This window comes from Elephas maximus, chromosome 22 (genome assembly GCF_024166365.1).
Source record: "Elephas maximus indicus isolate mEleMax1 chromosome 22, mEleMax1 primary haplotype, whole genome shotgun sequence".
Classification (NCBI taxonomy): Eukaryota; Metazoa; Chordata; class Mammalia; order Proboscidea; family Elephantidae; genus Elephas; species Elephas maximus.
Window position 1 is genome coordinate 63,925,942 of NC_064840.1, and position 23,585 is coordinate 63,949,526.

Sequence of the window (23,585 nt, forward strand, 5' to 3'; positions counted from 1 at the left end):
AATATAAAAAAAAGATGAATATACAGCTCATCTCAAAATGATGGAAGAGGGTTTTTCCATGCATAAACAAGAGATGTAAATTATGAAGAGACTGATCTTTTCTCACGTGTTTTTTGGTTTTCTTTTTTCCCTAGAAATAGCATCACTTTAGAAAAATGAACAAAAATCTGCAAAAACATCTTTAGGATACTTATTTATTTTCACCACGTAAGGTTTGAAATATTCTTTCCAAATGAATAGTTATGCCTCTATTGCTCACCATTTAGTTGCCCGGTATACTAAGGTTGACAACTGTAGCTGTCCCTAAGGACTTATTTATTTATTTACAGAAAGGATTACACATTTGCAGAGAGGATTTAAGGCAGAGTATAAAGATGCATAAAATGCTAGATTATCTACAAACATAGAGGCCAGAGAAGACAGAAACAGCATTCGACATAAAATGGTGCCTAGTCAGGATCAGGAGCCCTCTTGGCACAGTGGTTAAGAGTTCGGCTGGTAAACAAAAGGTCAGTAGTTAGAATCCACCAGTTGTTCCTTGGAAACCATACGGGGTTGTTCTGCTCTGTCCTATAGGTTTGCGATGAGTTGGAATTGACTTGATGGCAGCAGGTTTTGTTTTGTTTTGTTTTTAGGAGGCTAAAATAGGTATACTTGCCTTAAGTTAAAAATAAGCCAAGTCTGACTGAGACTAGAGGACCTCCAGAAGTCATGGCCCCCAGGAAAAACAAAACAAAACAAAAAAAACCTGCTTCCATCGAGTTGATTCCAACTCATAGCAACCCTATAGGACAGAGTAGAACTGTCCCACAGAGTTTTCAAGTAGCGCCTGGTGGATTCAAACTGCGGACCTTTTGGTTAGCAGCCGTAGCTCTTAATCACTATGCCACCAGGGTTTCCGTGGCCCCAGACTCTCTGTTAATCCAGAACTAAATTCATTCCCGAAGCCAACACTTCAGACAAAAATTGGACTATAAAACATAAAATAATACTCGTGAAAAATGTGCTTCTTAGTTCAAGTAGATACATGAGACTAAATGGGCAGCTCCTGCCCAGAGCCGAGAAGACAGAAAGGGACAGGAGCTGGCTGAATGAATACAGGAAATCCAGGGTGGAAAGGAGGAGTGTGCTGTCACGTTATAGGGAGAGCAACTAGGGTCACATAACAATGTGTGTATAAATTTTTGTATGAGAAACTAACTTGAGCTGTAAACTTTCACCTAAAGCACAGTAAAAAAAAAAAAAAAGAAAGAAAAAAAGAAAGAAACACTAAAAAAAAATAATTAATTAAATAAGCCGAAAGTTTGGTTCTAAATGTTCCAGCCAAAGAGCAACAGAGAATCATGGTCAGTTACACAATTCATAACATCCAAACACAAACAAACAAACAAATCGGTAGCTCTGGAATAGGACCATATTTGGAACAAAAAAGATTCTCTGCAGGTTCTTATAAAAACATACATTGTGATGAACTAAAACAACAAACCCACAGATGCTACAGAGTTGATCAATGCCATGTCATGTTCTAATCTAGAAGAATATGTATTAGGCATCTTGTTCCCAAGAGAATCTTTTCTTCCAGTTGACTGTTGTACTTATCTTCTTCCTCTGACTTCTCTTTTATTTTGTCTTCTTTTTATCCTTTTCCTCCTTCTCCTCCTCCTCCTCTTTCTCCTCTACTCTTTCTTATTCTCTTTACACTGATTGGTTGGTCATGTATTGTTGTTGTTATTGTTAGATGCTGTCGAGTCGCTTATGACTCATAGCAACCCCAGGTACAACAGAACAAACTGTCCAAAGTATGAGAGATGAAGTCTCATCATTCTTGCTTGTAAGGAACATTCTGGCTGTATAGTAAGTCCCCAGGTTACAAACATCTGACTTACAGATGACTTACACTTGTCCTTAATTGTTACGTCAATTTGCTCTCACTTTGAAATGACTGAACCAATTTCTACTAGCAACATTAGTAACAATCACCTTCACGTGCTGCATGTGCAGGTTTTAAATCACTGAAAAGGCTTCACACCTTTTCTTGCACTTGTTATTGTTAGGCACCATCGAGTAGGTTCTGACACATAGCGATCCTGTCTGTGCACAACAGAACGAAACATTGCCTAGTCTTGCACCATCCTTACAATTGTTGTTATGCTTGAGTCCACTGTTGCAGCCACTGTGTCAACCCATCTCATTGAGGGTCTTCTTTTTTGTTGACGCTGTACTTTACCAAGCATGATATCCTTCTCCAGGGTCTGGTCTCACCTGACAACACGTCCAAAGTATGTAAGATGTAGTCTCGCTACCCTTGCTTCTGAGGAGCATTCTGGTTATACTTCTTCCAAGACAGTTTGTTCCTTCTCTTGGCAGTCCACGATATATTCAATACTCTTCACCAACACCACAATTCAGAGGTGTCAATTCTTTTTTTGTCTTCTTTATTCATTGTCCAGCTTCTGCATGCATATGATGCTATTGAAAATACCATGGCTTGGGTCAGGCGCACCTTAGACTTATTTACCTTACGCTAAAGTAAGGTAAATAACTTCATGCACCTGTTCCAACTTCCATACAAATTCAACTTAAACACACACTTAGGAATGGATCTTGTTTGTAACCCAAGGACTGCCTGTACTTCTTCTAAGGCAGATTTGTTCATGTCTTCATTTGTTCATTTGGTCCATGGTATAGTCAATATTCTTTGCCAACACCATAATTACAAGGCTTCAATTCTTCTTCAATCTTCCTTATTCATTGTCCAGCTTTTGCATGCGTATGAGGAAATTGAGAAAATACCATGGCTTGGGTCAGGCATACCTAAGTTCTCAAAGTGACATCTTTGCTTTTTAACACTTTAAATAGGTCTTTTGGAACGGATTTTCCCAGTGCGATGTGCCATTTGATTTACTGACTGATGCTTCCATGGGTGTTGATTGTGGATCCAAGTAAAATGAAATCCTTGACAACTTTTGACAATTTCAATCTTTTCTCCATTTATCATGATGTTGCTCACTGGTCCGATTGTGAGGATTTTTGTTTTCTTTACGGTGAGGGGTGTAAACTGAAGGCCATGGTCTTTGATCTTCATCTGTAAGTGCTTTAAGCCCTCTTTGCTTTCAGCAAGCAAGGTTGTGTCATCTGCATATTATTAATGACACTTCCTCCAATTCTGATTCCATCTTCTTCTTCATATAGTCAAATTTCTAGGGTTATTTGCTCAGCATGCACATTGAATAAATATGGCAAAACGATACAACCTTGACGAAGATCTCTCCTGATTTTAAACCATGCAGTATCCCCTTGTACTGTTCTGCCTCTTGGTCTGTGTACAGGTTCCGCATAAACACAATTAAGTGTTCTGGAATTCCCATTTTTTGCAATATTATCCATGAATTATTTTCAGCAAAATTTTACTTCTGTGTAATATTAATGATAGTCTTAGTTATCTAGTTCTGCTGTAACAGAAATACCACAAGTTGATGGCTTTAACAAAAAGAAATTTATTCTCACACAGTTTATGAGGCTAGAAGTCCAAAGTTAGGGCAGCGGCTCTAAGGGAAGGCTTTCTCTCTCTGTCACTTCTGGGGGAAGGCCTTTGTCATCAATCTTCCCCTGGTCTAGGAGCTTCTGAGCGCAGGGACCCCGGGTTTGAAGGACACATTGTTCTCCTGGATCTTGTTTCTTCATGGTATGATGTCTCCCTGTCTCTCTGCTTGCTTCTTTTCTATCTCAAAAAGAGATTGATTTAAGATACAACCTAATCTTGTAGACTGAGTCCTGTTCATTAACATCATTAAAAAAAAAAAACCCGTTGCCATCGAGTCAATTCTGACTCATAGAGGCCCTACAGGACAGGGTAGAACTATCCCATAGGGTTTCCAAGGAGCGCCTGGTGGATTCAAACTGCCAACTTTTGGGTTAACAGCCGTACCTCTTAGAGGTAGGATTTACAACACATAAAAAAATCATACCAAATGACAATATGGTAGACAATCACACAATACTGGGAATCATGGCCTAACCAAGTTGACACATATTTTGGGGGGACAAAATTCAATCCATGAGAATGACATTCTTCAATAATTTTTGCATTCTGTTGGATCACCTTTCTTTGGAACGGGCATAAATATGGATCTCTTCCAGTTGGCTGGCCAAGTAGCTGTCTTCCAAATTTCTTGGCGTAGATGAGTGAGTGCTTCTAGCCCTGCATCTGTTTGGTCATGTATACTACCCCAAAGTAATAAGGGGATTCATTAGTCTGTAGATTTCTTTTTTTTTTTTTTGGTTTGCTATCTTTGTTGCTTTTAATAAAGATATTCTACATTCACTGAAAATAAATACTAAATGCTCTCTTTTATTTTCTAATGATCCAGGACTATTATTAGCATTAGAGATATCTAGTCCGGGTGGATTGCATATTGAAATCATCTAAGCCTCCCATAGTGAGAAGAGGGAGAGGTATGGTGATGACAACTTCTCTATTTCTACTAGATATTTGGTATGTTTGAGTTGTCCTTCTTTTAAGATCAGTTTTCGTAATTTATACTGTCTTAAGGAATCATTCACATATTTAAATTTAATAGTGTACACATCTTTTTATTTTCTTTTTATCTATACTTAAATTCTCATTCCAATGTCTTATTTCATATATCTGCGCCTGTCCCTTGTTTTCCTTGTTTAGGCTAGCTAACAATTTTTCAAATTGTTTCAAATAATCACTTATTTTAAAATTCATTAATTTCCAACTTTATCTTTGTTAATTTATTGTGCTTAGATTTAATCTGTTTTTCTCTAGCTCTTTGTGTTTCATATTTGATTGATCTTAATCATTTCTTATTTATCAAAATACATATTTAACTCAGAGCAACTATAGTCTCAAACCATAGGTGCAAGGGATATATGGTATTTTCATTTTCTTTACCTTCATATATACTGTAATTTCTATTTTGATTTCTCTTTAAGAGTCATTTAAAAGAGAGATAACTAAAAAAAAATTTAGCTGTAAGGGTTGCTTTTTATTTTTTTTATTTTTCTATTCTGGGTTTAATCATTTATCTCATTTTACTGCGCCGAGTTCAGTTAATGTTATGTGTACTTTGTATATTTCTATTTGGGATTTTTTTTGCGGCCACTATATGCTGAGTTTTTACTAATAGTCCATAGACACGTGTAAGTTTAATTTTTAGTTTCAGGGTATGGAGTTTGATCATTTCAAACACTTCCTCTTATTAATTAATCTGCTTTGGTCTTCTTTATGCTTATTATCTTTTTTTTTCTATTTATTATGTCCTGATCTGAAGTAAGTGATCTAAAATCTCCCACTACCAATGTTTTTTCTTTTTTCTATTTCTCATAATTTTTATGCATTATTTTAAAGTTATATTTTTCATACAGCAATACTCATGATATATATCGGTTGAGATTACATTTATTCTTACAAGAGTTAGTTGGCTTCATGTGATATGGTTGTTGTTGTGTGCCACTGAGCCAATTCTCATTTAGTATTATTTGCCCTGAATTCAAGTTTATCTAATATTCAAATTGTGCTCCCAATTTTTATTCATTTGCTTGATATGCCTTTAACAATCTTTTTTTATTTTCACTCTTCAGTGGCTTTTGAATTTTAAAACATAATCAGACCCTATTTACCTAATGCTTAAAATTCCTCAATGGCTTACCTTTGCGTTGGAATGCAATTATTCCATTAGAATAACCCAGCTCCTTAATATAAAGTGCAAGGGTTTGCACTATTCTCTAGACTTTTCTCACACCTCCCTCTCCCTTGCCCTCCAAGCCCTATCGTTCTTGCAGTAACCTGAGTTCTTCATCTCCACAAGGCTATTTCCACTATCTGGAACCCTGTTCCCTATGCTCTTCAGTTACTATAATCTTCCAGTTCTTTATTATGTCTTGGATCAAATCTCACCTTTTCAGAGAGGTCTTCTCTGATCTCTGGAGTTAACACTGCAACCTCCCCCGACCCCCCCCCAAAAATAACCCTCAAACACATCACCTATGTTTCCCTCATAGCATTGATCTCTTCTGAATTTATCTTATTTATGTGCACACTTATCCCTGCGCCACTAGTGCAGAACTGATGCAGCTCTCTGCTCCGTAAGTACACGACTCTGCCTGTATTTTAACCATGGGATCGTTAGTGCCTGAAAGGGTGTCTGCCTTGCATGTAGTGGGCAAACGATACACATTTTTTTGAAGGAAGGAAGGCGATCTCTGAGTCGTTTTGTTCTCTTATCACCCTTTCATAAAATACTTGCTTGAGGTCCCTCAATTATCTTACAACGCTGGGATATTTATTTTAATCTAAACTTTACTTCATGCCTCCTGGTGTTTGAGCTATACAATCATCTGCTGTAACAGGTTAAAAGAACAATTCTTTTGACTTCAACATACTTTCGATTGGTGTGTAATCAAAGCGTATCCCTCCCTCACGCCCTCTTTAGAGATGCAATGCTATACGGATGATACAATGTTATACGCATGTTATAAGACTACCTGGATGGTATAAGCTCACTTCTGCCTTAACCAATGCTCTTTAGCACTTTATTCCCAATTTTATCCTCACACAATCAACAACGTGAGTGCAACATCTGAAGAAATCCAAACAGAGACATTCTTAATACAAAAAGAATCACAGTATCTTTCTCAAAAGAAGACATGGCCACAGGGACTTCAAGAGAAGAGACAAAAACTTTAAAAGGCAGAAAAAAGGAGAGGCACATTCCCAGAAGATAGAACAGTCCCTGCAGCTTTGATGAAAACATTTTTACTTACATATTTGCAAGCTTTCAAAATTAATTGATAAGCCGCCTGGATGGCACAAACAGTTAAACACTTGACTACTAGGCTAAAGGTTGGTGGTTAGAACCCACGAAGGGGTGCCGTGGAAGACAGGCCTGGAGATCTGCAAACCCAATGGAGCAGTTCTACCTTGCACACGTGAGGTCGCCGTGAATCGGAATCAACTCCACAGTAACAAAAGCAAAAATTAATGGTATGCAGAATTAAATAACATTTGCTAGAACAGAGCAATGTCTTTGATAGTTACAAAAAGCAGAAGCAGAGGGTAATTTTGAGATCAAATACACCTACTTCCACCACACCACCATATGATGGCAGCAAACCCCAAATTATGGATTCCATTTTTTTTTATGTTTCAAATTCAGCTATATTACTGAAATAATGATCAGTGCAATATTAATTTGTGGGACACCTGCTATTTTCCAACAGTGAGATACAAATATTGTCCTGAGAGTCTGCTCTCTCAAGGAACTCACAGTGCAGAGGAGGTGACAGGCATATGCCCAGATAATTTTCATAACATCTGACAAGTGTTCAGGGGCTTTTACAGAAGCTTAGGTAAGGAGCTCTTAGCCTAATTTGGGGTTAAGGTGAGATTTCCCTGAGGAGATGATGACTGAACTGTTTTAATCAGCCCCAATTACGTAGATCAAAACAGGAAGTAAAATGACAAATATCATAAAGGGGCGTTACAGATTGAATTGAGTGCCCCCTTCTCCCAAATATGTGTTGGAATTCTCACCCCTGTGCCTGTGACTGGAAACCCTGATGGTGGAGTGGTAAAGGGCTACGGCTGCTCACCAAAAGTTCCGCAGTTCGAGTCCACCAGCTGCTCCTTGGAAACCCTATGGGGCAGTTCTATTTTATCCCATATGGCCACTAAGAGTTGGCATTGACTTGATGGCAACGGCTTTGGGTTTTTTTTTTTTTGTTGCTACCTGCGGATGGAATCTCATTAGGGTTGCTATGAGTTAGAGTCAACTCTAAGGCAACAGGTTTTGGTTTTGGTGGATGTGATCTCGTTTGGGAATAGAGCTTTCTTTGTTATGCTAATGAAGCCATATCACTGCAGGGTGTTTCCTAAACCTAATCATTTTTGAGTGATAAAAAGAGCAGATTAGACATAGAAACAAGCATATACAGGGGGAAGACAAACTACCTGATGATAAGACAGAGGCAGATGACTCTACAAGCCCAGGAACTCCAAGGACTGCCAGCTACTAGAAGCTAAAATAGACAAAGAAGGACTTTCCCTCAGAGCCATCCTCTGAATCTGGACCTGAACCATGAGAGAATAAAGTTCTATTCTTTCAAGTCACCTCTTTGTGGTATTTCTACTAAGGCAAGGGACAAAAAGGCTAGTTTATATTTTTAAAAAAGGGGTGGGAGAGCTAATAGAATCAAAGGTGAGGAAAAAAGTTACACACTTCTGGACAGATTAATTCATTCAACATCTTTTTTTTTATGTGCTGAGCCCTGGTGGTGCAGTGGTTAACAGCTCAGCTGCTAACCAAAGGTCGGCAGTTCGAACCCACCAGCTGCTCCTTAGGAACTCTATGGGGCAGTTCTACTCTGTCCTACAGGGCTGCTATGAGTTGGAAATGACTTGACAGCACCTAACAACAACAACAGATGTGCGGAGCATCCATCTAAGTACAGGGAGAACTAAATACACAAAATTTCTACCCTAATAAAGCTTACCCTCTAGTGACAATAACTATGTAATAGAATATCAAGTAATTGTATTTGCTCTAAAGAAAAACAAAGCAGGATAACTGATGGGAAGTGGTAGATGGAGGAGATGGGGCTTAGTGATATTTCAGGTAAGGTCGCCAGAGAACATCAGGTGATTACTTGGGAGATAATATGATATATATGTACTGGCTATAACCACACTCATGGCTAAAGTTAGCAAGCCAACAAGCAAAATTCACTTACTAGCACTCGCCCCACGGAAGTCTGTGCCGAAAGCAACATTTGTATATGATCACGAAAGACTCCTTTGAAGGAGTGTCCTCTTGACTGTTTATTTTTGAAGATTTTTTGGATGAGTAGTTCCTATAAACAACAGAAATGAATTCAGAGAGTGAGCTGGACGGCAGAGGAAGAAATGTCTCATTTGTGTGAATGGAGCCTGTTGCTGCAGTATCAGCCAGGAATTGCTCCACCTTGTTTAATCCAAGGAACCCTGAAGTTGTTTATTCAATATTCTGTAAAATGAATTTTACTGGGTTTGTGTTTTACCGTGTGGCTTTAAAATTTTGAACTCTGTGGTTGTCATCTTCATCACCCTTTCCTCATGTAGTCTTAGCTCCGGATCCTTTAAACTGACATTACAGGAATAATCAGGATTGTGCCGCCTTCTGCTCTGGGCATATGAGTCTTAACATCTTCTACCAAGATGTAATGGCAAAGAAAAAAGGTCACAAACTGATTTTTAGATGATTACTTAAGTCTCAGAGCCCTGGTGGTTCAGTGATCAAGAATTCAGCTGCTAACCAAAAGGTCGGCGGTTCAAATCCATTAGCCACTCCTTGAAAACCCTATGGGGTAGTTCTACTCTGTCCTATAGGGACTCTATGAGTCAGAATCGACATGATGGTAAGTGGTTTGCTTTGGTTTTACTTAAGTATCTTCTTTGTTAAGAAAGAAATTAAAAGAAGATTTCATTAATTTTATGTTGCTTTTAATTCCTTATCTGGCATCATTATTTCCTGAAATTATAACATTCCCACATTTACAAAATGCCTTTACTTACATTTTTGAAATTTATAATAAATCCATGAGGTAGACAAAGTAGGCGTGATTCAATCCACGCCCAGCAGAGCTGCAAAAGAAAGTCCTGACAACCTGCTTCCCTTAAGGTTATACTCAAGAAAACCCTATGTAGCAGTACTACTCTATAACACATGGGGTTGTCATGAGTCAGAATGGGCTCGAGGGCAACTAACAACAACAACATATACACAAGGAAGTTAAGACACAGAGACATTAAATGCCTTGCCCAAAATCAGACCATAAGGAAAAGCCCACTGGCACCCATGTCTGTTGATATAGTCCTGAACCGACACTGAGAAAGACTGACTACTCCAAGCTGACGGAAGCCCTCTGACTTTTGAAAAAGTTCATTTAATATGAAACCAGCGTTTTGAAATGACTTAATTTTTTCACCCATATTTTGTGAACGGTAAAATGGGAAGTCTCTCAAATGACTCTTTGATAGAGTTCATATCCTGATCAATGATTTGCTCTTTAATATATGTGACTCATCAGATGCATTCCTGAGATGTCTGAGAATTGATTTTTTAAATATTCGATATGACGTTAATATGAAGCACTCATTTGAATTTCATTATAAAATTGGAAGTGCCGTCTGTGAAAAAAAAAGTGGCCCTAAGGTGTAATAAAATGGTATTTATGAATACAATAAATCTTTTTAAAGATATACATTTAAGGGGAAATTATAACTCTTCAAATAATTTCTAAGGTAACTTTTCACTGTAGCTAGATTTATGACATTTTTGCATTTGGTCAATCTTCCCAAACAAAAATATAAAACACATACATATATATATAATATATACATAATATATAAAAAACAAAAATATAGCAATCTCAATTTAATTCAATATAACAAATTATTGAGAAGTCACTCAACTCTACCAAACTCTTCAGGATTTGAAAGCAGAATAGGATAGAATAAGAAAAACGCTTCTTCACATTTTATAATGTTTGCTTGCTGTTTGAAATTAAAAGGTACATCTAGACTCAATTAAAAGGTAGCCAATCCCTCAATTTTTATGCTACTACTTAAAGCCTTTATTCTAGAAATAATCATTAATACATCGAACTCATTTAGCAACAAAATCTATGAGCTTCAATACTGGGTATTTTTAAAATACAGAAACCTGAGTTCCGTGTTGTCAATAACCCCAAGAAGTGAACTGGTTGTTACAAATTCTGTTCCCTTATTTCAAAGTTTAGCATTGAAAGAAATGTTCTAAGTAAGTTTTCAATATTAATTATAATAAACCTCAAGTAAAATTTGTTCTGCTATGAGGATTACTCTGATCCATCAGAGAAAGAAACGAAGTTTGGAAAACAAAAATGGAGACAAAGCACCACTGTACACAGGGCATAAGAATGCTCTTTGCCTTCGACCACTGGTAATAGAAGGACCAGGGTGCAGCATTTGAAAATTTTACTTCACGTCCTTAAGCAAAGTCTTAGCTGGGTAAGAGATCATTATTCCTGAAAGATGGCAGAGTAGCCAGACACTTCCAGTGGCCCCTCTTATAAAAAATACCCCCAAAAAACCAACTGAATCAATTACGTACGACAATCTAGGAGCCCTGAACATCAAAGACAAAGTTTAGGAATCGGACTGAGCCACAAGGGAAGGGAGAGATGGTTTGAAAGCAGTGAGGAGTTGCCAGACCTGACCCAGTGGGAACCAGCTATCCGCAGGTCAGATCCGCTGGCGCAGTCAAGGTGAGACAAGCAGTGGTGTTCAGGATTCATTTTCCACATTGGGAGAGAGCGAGTGGTAGAGATTTCGCTCACACTTCCAGAATGAGCAAAAAACAATGCTCTCAGCAAAAGATAAGTACATGTGTCTAATCTACCTCAAGGGCCAAGAAACACCCCTTTGGAAGAGACTTGCTCCCATTTAACTGGCCCTTCCCTGCTCTGCACTGGGTCCTGAGCCAGCTTTAGTGGGCCAGAAGTAGGACCTGTCGTGCACCCTGAGCCATTGTTCCGGCCTTAGAGAAGGAACAAATTAACATATGGGGGAAAAAATAATCTGCCGGCTCCCCTAAGCTGGGAACTCAGTGCAGAAACACCTCCTTTGCCTAGGGATGGGCATAAACAGACCACAGACTTTGAATGCCTTTCACCCCTACATAGACCTGTGTGGGCCCATTTCAACAGCATAGGCCCTCATTAGCACAGTACAATAGGGTATATATATGAAGTCTAACTTCAACTGTTTCAGCTAAGACTGAGGACTGGTGGCTCCACCCATGCCACCTAGCCACCCATGACAGGGGTCCAAGAAGAAGTGCTGCCTCTCAGTCCTTAGAGCCAACAGCACTGGGTGCCCATACTCTGGCTGCAAAACCCACCCACCTAGGTACTGTAGGGAACAGGGATATGCTTTCCTCACAGACGCTCAGGGACAGTTGTCAGCCCCCTGCCTTGCTCAGCGCATGACCCCCTACCCAAGCCAGGTACCTGTGCCTAAACCAATCACCCCTGCTCATCTAAGACGGTAAGTAAGAGCCTGCACCACACAATTGATGACTAACTACCTGGATACCTGAGCCGAATTCATACAAGAAAAATAAACAGACTCCTGGGCTCATATACCTAGCAACAGCTCTAACCACTTGGTGACAGGATGTTAGAGCTTCAAAGCCACCAATAATCAAACTAGTTCACTCAAACAGCCTATCTGGGCATATGAAAACAAGAAACTAGGACAGAGTAAGCAAACATGAAATAAATAAACACGATAAATTATTGATGGCTAAAAAAAAAAAAATTTTTTTTTTTTTTTTAGGAGACAACAGTCAATATCAAATTATGTAAAGAGGCAGACCATGATAACTTCAGCAAGCTCCCAAAGCAAAGAATCAAGAAATCTTCCAGATGAAGATAATTTCTTGGAATTACCAGAGGCAGAATACAGAAGATTAATACACAAAACTCTTCAAGAGATCGGGAAGGAGATCAGGCAAAATGCAGAACAAGCCAAGGAATGCACAGACATAGCATTAGAGGAACTTAAGAAGATTAAAGAATAATGACAAATTTAATACAGTGCAAGAATCCATAGAAAGCACACAGAAATTCAGAAGATTAACAATAAACTTTCAGAATTAGACAACTCAGTAGAAAGTCATGGAGCAGAATTGAGGCAATGGAAGTCAGAATTAGTGAGACTGAAGATAAAGCACATGACACCAACATATTTGAGAAAAAATCAGACAAAAGAATTAAAAAAAAAAAAGAAACCCTAAGAATTATGTAGGACCCTATCAAGAGAAATAACCTATGAGTGATTGGAGTTCCAGAACGGGGCGGGGGGGCGGATAACAGAAAATAACAGACAGAATCACTGAAGATTTGTTGGCAGAAAACTTTCCTAATATCATGAAAGATGAGATGATATCTATCCAAGGTGCTCATCAAACCCCACACAAGGTAGATCCCAAAAGAAAGTCACCAAGGCATACTATAATCAAACTTGCCAAAACCAAAGATAGAGAATTTTAAGAGCAGCTAGGGATAAACGAAAGGTCACCACAAAGGAGAGTCAATACGATAGGCTCAGACTACTCAGTAGAAACCATGTGAGCAGGAAGGCAATGAGATGACCCATATAAAGCCTTGAAGGAAAAAGAAAACAAACTGCCAGCCAAGAATCATATATCCAGCAAAGCTGTCTCTTAAATATGAAGGTGAAATTGGGACATTTCCAGATAAACAGAAGGTTAGGGAATTTGCAAAAACCAAACCAAAATTACAAGAAATACTAAACGGAATTCTCTGGTTAGAAAATCTATAACATCAGATAAAACCCAAGACTAGAACACAGGACAGAGCAACAAGATATCAACCCAGATAGGTAAATCACAACAATAAATCAAAGTTAAAATGCTCAAAACAGGGAAATAGAGATGTCATTATGCAAAAGATGACAACATTAAATAAAAAAAGAGTAAAATGTAATTATAGGTCTTTCATATGGACAGGAAGTCAAGGCAATAAAAAGAAATAAAAGTTTGGTTTAAACTTAGAAAAATAGGGGTAAATATTAAGGTAACCACAAAGGAAACTAACAATCCTAAACATCAAAATAAAAAACGAGAAAAATATAAAGATTCAGCAAATACAAAAGTAACAACAATGAAAAAGAGGAAATTACAATATATAAAGAAAAATAACTCAGCACAGAAAATTAAGTGGAAAGAAGAAACTGTCAACAACATTAAAAAAAAGCCATCAAAATGACAGCACTAAACTCACACCTATCAATAATTATACTGAATGTAAATAGACTAAATGCACTAATAAAGACACAGAGAGTGGCAGAATGGATGAAAAAAACCACAATCCGTCTATATGCTGCCTACAAGAGACACACCTTCGACTGAGAGACAAAAACAAACTAAAATTCAAAGGATGGAAAAATATATATCAAGCAAACAACAATCAAAAAAGAGCAGGAGTGGCAATATTAGTTTCTGACAAAATAGACTGTAAAGTAAAATCTACCACAAAAGATAAAGAAGGACACTATTTAATGATTAAAGGGTCAATATACTGCAAGGATATAACCATAATAAATATTTAAGAACCCAATGATAGGGCTTCAAGATACATAAAACAAACTCTAACAGCACTGAAAAGTGAGATAGTCAGCCCCACAACACACTACTTTCGGTGAAAAACAGAACATCCAGAAATAAGCTCAATAAAGACACGGAAGAGGTAAATGCCACAATCACCCAACTTGACCTCACAGACATCTACAAAACACTCCACTCAACAGCAGTCAAGTATACTTTCTTTCCCAACGCACGTGGAACATTCTCCAGAATAAACCACGTATTGGGTCATAAAGCAAGCCTTAACCAAATCCAAAACATAGAAATATTACAAAGCATCTTTTCTAATCATAAAGCCACAAAAGTAGATATCAATAACAGAAAAAGCAAGGAAAAAAAAAAAATCATACACGTGTAAACTGAACAACACCTTGCTCAAAAACTACTGGGTTATAGAAGAAATTAAGGCTGGAATGAAGAAATAAATAGAATCGAATGAGAATGAAAACACTTCCTACTGAAACCTTTGGGACACAGCAAAAGCAGTGCTCAGAGGTCAATTTATAGCAATAAATGCACATATCCAAAAATAAGAACGGGCCAAAATCAAAGAATTAGCCCTACAACTCAAACAAATAGAAAGAGAGCAGCAAAAGAAGCCCTCAGATGCCAGAAGAAAGCAAAAAATAAAAATTAGAGCAGAATTAAATGAAATAGAGAACAGAAAAACAATTGAAAGAATTAACAAGACCAAAAGCTGGTTCTCTGAAAAGATCAACAAAATTGATAAGCCATTGGCCAAACTGACAAAAGAAAAACAGGAGAGGAAGCATATAACCCATATAAGAAATGAGATGGGCAATATGAGAACAGACCCAACTGAAATTAAAAGAATCATAACAGAATACTTTTAAAAATTGTACTCTAACAAATTTGAAAACCTAGAGGAAACGGACGCTACCATAGAAACACACTACCTACCTAAACTAACACAAACAGAGGTAGAACAACCAAATAAACATATAACAAAGGAAAAGATTAAAAGGTAATTAACTCCCCCCCTCCCCCCAAAAAAAGCCCTGGCCCTCATGGCTTCACTGGAGAATTCTACCAAACTTTCAGAAAAAAGTTAACACCACTACTACTAAAGGTATTTCAGAGCATAGAAGAGGCTGGAATATGCCTAAACTCAGTCTAGGAGGCCAGCATAACCCTGATACCAAAACTAGGTAAAGACATCACACACACAAAAAAAGTTATAGACCAATATCCCCCATGAACTCAGAGACAAAAGCCTCGTCAAAACTCTAGACAATAGAATTCAACAACGTATCAAAAAAATAACTCACCATGACCAAGTGGGATCCATACCAGATATGCAGGGATGGTTTAACATTAGAAAAACAATCAATGTAATGCATCACATAAATAAAACAAAAGCAAGAACAACATGATCTTATCAATTGATGCAGAAAAGGCATTTGACAAAGTCTAACACCCACACGTGATAAGAAAAAACTCTTAGCAAAATAGGAATAGAAGGAAAATTCCTCAACATAATAAAGGACATTTATACAAAGCCAACAGCCAACATCATCCTAAAAGGACAGAGTCTGGAAGGATTCCCCTTTAGAATGGAAGCCAGACAAGGATGCCTTTTATCACCAGTCTTATTCAACATTGTGCTGAAGGGCCTCGCCAGAGCAACAAGGCTAGAAAAAGAAACGAAGAGCATCCAAATTGGTAAGGAAGAAGTAAAAGTATCTCTGTTTGCAGACGATATGATCTTATACACAGAAAACCCTAAAGAGTCCACAAGAAAACTACTGGAACTAACAGAAGAGTTCAGCAGAGTATCAGGATACAAGATAAGCATGCAAAAATAAGTTGGATTCCTCTACACCAACGAAGAGAACATTGAAGAGGAAATCACGAAATCGATGCCACTTACAAAAAAAACAGTAGCCCCCAAAAAGATAAAATACTTAGGAATAGATCTAACCAGAGACGTAAAAGACCTATACAAAGAAAACTACAAGACACTACTGCAAGAAACCAAAAATAAGTGGAAAAACATGCTTTGCTTATGGATAGGAAGACTCACCATTGTAAAAATGTCTTTATACCCAAAGTGATCTGTAGATACAATGCAATCCCGATCCAAACACCAATGGCATTTTTTTAATGAGATGGAGAAACAAATCACCAACTTCATATGGAAGCAAAAGAGGCCCTGGATAAGTAAAGCATTACTGAAAAAAGAAGGACAAAGTGGGAGGCCTCACACCACTGACTGCAGAACCTATTATACTGCCACAGTAGTCAAAACAGCCTGGTACTGGTACAACTACAGATACATAGACCAGTGGAACAGAATTGAGAATCCAGACATAAATTCATCCACCTATGAGTACCTGATATTTGACAAAGGCCCAAAGTCCATTAAATGGGAAAAAGACAGTGTCTTTAACAAGTGGTGCCTGCATAACTGGATATCCATCTGCAAAAAAATGAAACAAAACCCATACCTCACACCATGCACAAAAACTAACTCAACATGGATCAAAGACCTAAATATAAAATCTAAAACAATAAAGATCATGGAAGAAAAAATAAGGACAATGCTAGGAGCCCTAATACATGGCATAAACAGTATACAAAACATTGCTAATAATGCACAAACACCGGAACAGAAATTAGATAAATGGGAGCTCCTAAAAATCAAACACCTATGCTCATCCAAAGACTTCACCAAAAGAGTAAAAACATTACCTACAGACTGGGAAAACGTTTTTAGCCATGACATTTCTCATCAGTGTCTGATCTCTAAAATCTACATGATACTGCAAAAACTTCAACTACAAAAAGGCAACCCAATTAAAAAATGGACAAAGGATATGAACAGGCACTTCACCAAAGATGACATTCAGGCGGCTAACAGACACATGAGGAAATGCTCACGATCATTAGCCATTAGAAAAATGCAAATCGAAACTACAATGAGACACCATCTCTCCCCAACAAGGTTGGCATTAATCCAAAAAATAATAATAATAAATGTTGGAGAGGTTGTGGAGAGACTGGAACACTTATACACTGATGGTGGGAATGTAAAATGGTACAACCACTTTGGAAAAGCTAGAAATAGAACTATCATACTATCCAGCAATCCCACTCCTTGGAATATATCCTAGACAAATAAGAGCCCTCACACAAATAGATATATACACACCCATGTTCACTGCAGCACTGTTTACAATAGCAAACAGATGGAAACAACCAAGGTGCCCATCAACAAATGAATGGATAAACAAATGATGGTATAGTCACACAACGGAATACTACGCAATGATAAAAAACAATGATAAATTTGTGAAACACCATGGAGGAATCTGGAAGGCGTTATGCTGAGTGAAATTAATCAGTTGTAAAAGGACAAATATTGTATGAGAACTATTATAAGAACTCAAGAAAAGGTTTAAACATAGAAGAAAACATTCTTTGATGTTTACAAGGGTGGGGAGGGAGGAAAGGGGTATTCACTAATTAGATAGTAGTCGAGAATAATTTTAGGTGAAGAGAAGGAGAACACAGGGGAAGTCAGCACCACTGGACTAAACCAAAAGCTAAGATGTTTCCTGAACACAGCCAAATACTTTGAGGGACAGAGTAGCAGGGATGAGGGTGTGGGGACCATGGTTTCCGGGAATATCTAGGTCAACTGGCATAACAAAGTATATTAAGAAAATGTTCTGCATCCCACTTTGTTGAGTGGCATCTGGGGTCTTGAAACCTAGCAAGCGGCCATCTAAGGTCCATCAATTGGTCTCATCCCACCTAGAGCAAAGGAGAATGAAGAACACCAAAGACATAAAGGAAAATAGGAGCTCAAGAGACAGAAAGGGCCACATAAACCAGAGACTCCATCAGGCTGCGACCAGAAGAACTAGATGGTGCCCGGCTACCACAAATGACTGTCCTGACAGGGAACACAACAGAGAATCCCTGATGGAGCAGGAGAAAAGTGGGATGCAGACCTTAAATTCTAGTAAAATGACCAGACTTACTGGTCTGACTGAGATTGGAGGGACCCCGGAAGACATGGCCCCCGGACTCTCTGTTAGCCCAAAACTAAAACCATTCCTGAAGCCAACTCTTCAGACAAAGATTAGACTGGACTATAAGACATAAAATGATACTGGTGAGGAGTGTACTTCTTAGCTTACACATGAGACTATGCGGGCAGCTCCTGTCTGGAGGTGAGATGAGAAGGCAAAGGGGGACAGGAGCTGGTTGAATGTACATGGGAAATACAGGGTGGAGAGAAGGAGTGTGCCATCACATTGTAGGGAGAGCAACTAGGGTAACATAACAATGTACATATAAGTTTTTGAATGAGAAACTGACTTGAATTGTAAACTTTTACTTGAAGCACAATTTTTAAAAAAGAGGTCATTATTCCCATCATCATCATTTGTCAGCTGTCATTCCATAGCACCACCCGTTGCAAAGCTGGTTTGAAGCAAGAACAGTGTGTAACTTTGGATGACATGTGCATGCGTGTAGGTATCTGTGTGCAGGCATGTGCAACCCTATGTCTTGTGTCAACATGATACACAAAAGGCAGTGTAGGTATGTGAGCGCATATGCATCTAGCATGAAAGATTTAGGGAAGTGAAGTTGAAGTTAATGTCTTGACCCTTTCGGCCTCCCTCCTAGTACCTAGTACCTAACACAATTATTATTCTAAAAATCAAAATAGAGGCATAGACATCGTGTTCATGGACATTCTCTTTGGGACAGTGACCTTTTCCAGAGCTAACATTCCTCATTCCTCATTATCCACACAAGACATTGTTCCTCCAAGTGGGGGTGAGAGAGGAGGCTTTCCATGGAGGCCTGGGATCCCCTGTTTACCACCAAAGCTGGTTCAGTCCTGTCCCAAGACTCCAATCAGAATGGAACTCTGTTAGGCCACGAAAATTGAGTGAAGCCTCAACGGTCTTCTAAGCACAAACGCACGCCAAACCTGTCTCTGATCTTCATATAGTGGAATTCCAAATAAGGAAACTGACCAATAGAATTCTTCTTCCCTTGCTGTTTTGATATTTATTAAAGCCCGTACAGATTAGCCTGGAAAGGTATAAGATGAGGAGTCCGAAGACGAAGGTCACACAGGAGGAGAGAATAAATGCTACTTGGACCTCCCTTGTACAGGGCATTTTCTCTATTCTTTTCCCAATTTCCTTCCGTGGCTTAGCTCGGAACACAAGAAATGGAATGGCTAGGCTTTTGTGATGTCATGACCACACGGTAATGATTCCAGGAATTAGAGTTGCTTGCATTACAGTGTCCTAACACCAGCTGTACTGACCTGTGGTCCAGGAACAAGGGTCTGCTAACTCCAGTAGGGCCAACTCACAGGTTTCATATTGTGAACAGAGATAGTAGACGAGGGCCCACTGCATGTTTAACCGGAAGAGAGAATTTTAAAACTGATTGTTACTTCCTCTCTCTGCGGCCTTGAGGAAATCACATCCTTGGTGGCTATGGTCAAGGTCCCTGGGTGGCACAAAGCATTTGTGCTTAATTACTAAAGGTTCAACCCCACCCAGCAGCTCTGAAGAAAGGCCTGGCAATCTGCTTCCATAAAGATTACAGCCCAGAAAACCCTATGGAGCAGTTCTACTCTGTCACACATGGGGTCACCATGGGTTAGAATCACCTTGACATCAAGTTTTGTATTTTTTTGTTATTTATTTATTTTGGTGGCTATGGTCAGCTGGCTATCTCTTTGTTTCATTCAGTCAAACAATCGCAAAACAATAATTTTAAGTGAAATGATAACCAACCATCTGTGTGCCAATGAGTTGTTGCATCACCTGAGAAGATGCCACATTCTCAGTAACCTTGGAAGGACACAGATGAGAGAAGTACATCATGATTTTGTTTTAATCCTTTAAATAAGAAATACTAGAGGTTGCCGGTACTGAAGAAGGCAATCTTACTAGCGCAATTGTTGGTCAATTGTTGCTGGAGCCTATGAATCTGTTCCCCTTATCTCTTGTTTATAGGACCTCCCCTTTTCTTGCTTTTATTCCTGCCCTTTGGTCCAGGAGAGGCAGAGTTCAGAAGGAGAGCGATTTATTTTCTCTGATGTTTTCAAAGGTATGAGAAATGTCATGCCTTTCAGTGTGTGTGGGTGGCAGGCAAAATGTCAGAGACATTGGCCACCTAGCTCACCCCAGTTATTACAAAGATGACCTGACATGAGGTGATGGGACCCAGGAGAAATTGTTGTCCTTGACTTTGCTCTGGGTGGCAGACTGTTTATAAAAGATAACTACAACATTTCCTAGAGTGGCCGCCAGAGTTATACTTCCTTCCTTTAAGCTTACCTATCATTTCTACAAAATTCTGTCACTGAGCACACTAACTAGCATGGGACTGTACTGTAAAGAACTCTGGTCTAAGAGTTCAGAGCCCTGAGTTCCAGCTGCAGTTCTTCTATTAAGTTACTGTGTGATGTCTAACAAGACACCACTTTTCACAGTCTTTTGTTTAAGTTAAAAACAAAACAAAGCAAAAAAAAAAAGCTGGTGAGTTGATTCAGACTCATGGCAACCCCATGTGTCTCAGAGTAGAACTGTGCTCCATAGAGTTTGTTTGTTTTAAATATTTTACTGAGTTTTTGGTGAAAGTTTACACAGCAAATTAGGTTCCCATTTGACAATTTCAGCACAACGTGTGGACATTCTCTTTGTGTTCCATTTATTCCATTTCTAGTACTCTAGTTTCCCTGCCGCCTTATCTTCTCATCTTTGCTTTTAAGTAATTGTTGACCTTTTGGTCTCATGCTGATATTTTTTAAGTAGAGCACCAATATCATGGGTAATATCCTTTATTTTGTGTGCCACTCTATTTCGCTCAAGGGTGGTCTCAGGATAGGCTTGGTTCTAGATTTAAAGAGTGTCTCAGGGCCATAGTCTCAGGGAGTCCTCTGTTCCTCACTTTGGCTATATATATACATATATACATATACATATACATATACATATACATATACATATACATATACATATACATATACATATACATATACATATACATATACATATACATATACATATACATATACATATACATATACATATACATATACATATACATATATATATAATCTATCTATCTATCTATATAGCATTCCAGTTTGTCCGGCTTTATATCTATATCATGTATATCTACATCTACATCTATATCTGTATATATATGAGTTTGGCTCCACAATTTTCTCCCATTCTATCTCGGACCATCTACTGTGGCCCCGGTCAGAACGATCATGGTGGTAGTTGGGCACCATCTAGTTCTTCTGATCTCAGGGTAGATGAGGTTGTGGTTCGCATAGACTTGTTTCTTCTCTGTGCTTTTGGTTACCTTCTTACTCTTTTGCTCCTGGCTTGCAGAGACCTATAGTTGTGTCTGAGATGGCCACTTGGAAGCTTTTAAGATCCCAGATGCTACCCGCTTCACTACGATGCAGGTCATGATTTTTGTAAACTATGTTATGCCAGTTGACTGAGTTGTCCCATGAGACCATGGTCCTAAGCTTTCAAACCCGGAAGTCCAATCTTGGAAAGGTGTTTGATTATGTCTGTGGAATATCCATATTTGTGTCTTCAATGAATATATGTGCCTGAGCCCACATATTCGTATTTGCACTTTTCTCTTCACACTCTATGTACACACCTGTACCTACCTGTATACGAATATGCCTACACCCATTCATATGTGCTCATTCATTTTTATTTTGGTCGTGCTGAGCCCTCTGCAGCCACATTCGGTGTCACTCTTCCCATCACACAGACACACAAAAAACAAGTCTCTATGATCTAAACCAGACTTTCCCCTCTACCTATGTCTCCCTGGTAACCACCAATGAACACTGGTTTATACATGTCTATTCTTATCTCCTTATAGAAGAGAGATGATACAATATTTGACCTTTTTATGCACGACTTATTTCACTTAACATTATGCCCTCCAGGTTCATCCATGTTATAATGTTTCACGACCTCATCGTTCTTTACGGTTTCATAGTATTCCATAATATATATTACCACAATTTGCTTAACCATTTATCCACTGACAGGCACTTTAGTTGTTTCCATTTTATTTGCTATTGTGAATAAAGGAGGAATAAACATAGATGTGCATATGTCTGTTCATGTCAATATATTTTTAGGTCTCTAGAAACCCTGGTGACATAGTGGTTAAGTGCTAGGGCTGCTGACCAAGAGGTCGGCAGTTCAAATCCGCCAGGCGCTTCTTAAACTCTATGGGGCAGTTCTACTCTGTCCTAGAGGGTCGCTATGAGTCGGAATCCACTCCAAGGCAGTGGGGCTTTTTTAAGGGTATATATGGAAACCCTGGTGGCATAGTGGCTAAGAGCTACAGCTGCTAACCAAAAGGTCAGCAGCTGGAATCCACAGGCGCTCCTGGAAACCCTATGGGCAGTTCTACCCCTTGCTATAGGGTCGCTCTGAGTCAGAACCTACCCCACGGCAACGAGTTTGGTTTATTTATTAATTTTTTTTTTTTTTTTTTTACGGTATATATGTTATAGTAGAAGCCCTGGTGGCCTAGTGGTTAAGAGCTTGGCTGCTAACCGAAAGGTCACCAGATCAAATCCACCAGCCGCTCCTTGGAAACCCTGTGAGGGTAGTTCTACTCTGTCCTGTAGGGTCACCATGAGTTGGAATGGACTTGATGGCAATGGGTTTGGTTTTTTATTTTTAGGGTACATACGGGGCCCTGGCGGCGCAGTGGTTAAGAACTCAGCTGCTAACCAAAAGGTAGGGAGTTTGAATCCACCAGGCGCTGCTTGGAAAACCTATGGAGCAGTTCTACTCTGTTCTACAGGGTTCCACTGAGTCAGGACCTACACAGCGGCTGTGGTCTTCGTGTCTCTTCCTCAGAACCACTAGGGGGCACTCTTACCCTTAGGTTTTTTTCAGCGAAGCTTCAGGAGTTCCGGTTGCTTGATTTCTGGAATTAATACGCCTGGGCGGAAGGGGTGGAGTTTAGCTGGTCGCAGATGCTGATGTAAGCAGTGGGCCTCGACTTTCCTTAGGCAAAGGTGGAACGCTCTGTCTGTCTGTCCCTGCACGGGTGCATCTGTACAGGCTCTCTGGCTGCATCCCACTGTGGGCAGGTTCCAGCCATTTTCCTCTGTGTCAGGCCGAAGTATTCCTCTGGCCCGGCTGCCCTTGCAGTTCCTCCCGGTCCTAGTGCCCGTCTGTCTGACGGCGTAGTGAGGTTTTGTAGCGCTACGTTCTCCCTTCGCCCGGTCCCAGTTGTGCAGCCCATGATTTGTACCACCTTAAAAAATCAGCCACAGCCGATTTGCACCACCTTGAAAGAATCTGGCTACAGTTT

The 23,585-nt window shown here is 39.1% G+C and overlaps 1 protein-coding gene across 1 annotated transcript in view; it reads right to left on the bottom strand.

Moving 5' to 3' along the window:
• Positions 1-19,372, bottom strand: part of KCNU1 (potassium calcium-activated channel subfamily U member 1) — a 170,952-nt gene extending 151,580 nt beyond the window's left edge. Inside the window, 2 exon segments of the mRNA XM_049865508.1 lie at positions 8,755-8,874; positions 19,226-19,372. Of these exon segments, the coding sequence (XP_049721465.1) occupies positions 8,755-8,874; positions 19,226-19,372 (267 nt within the window).
• Positions 19,373-23,585: the final 4,213 nt, after the last annotated feature.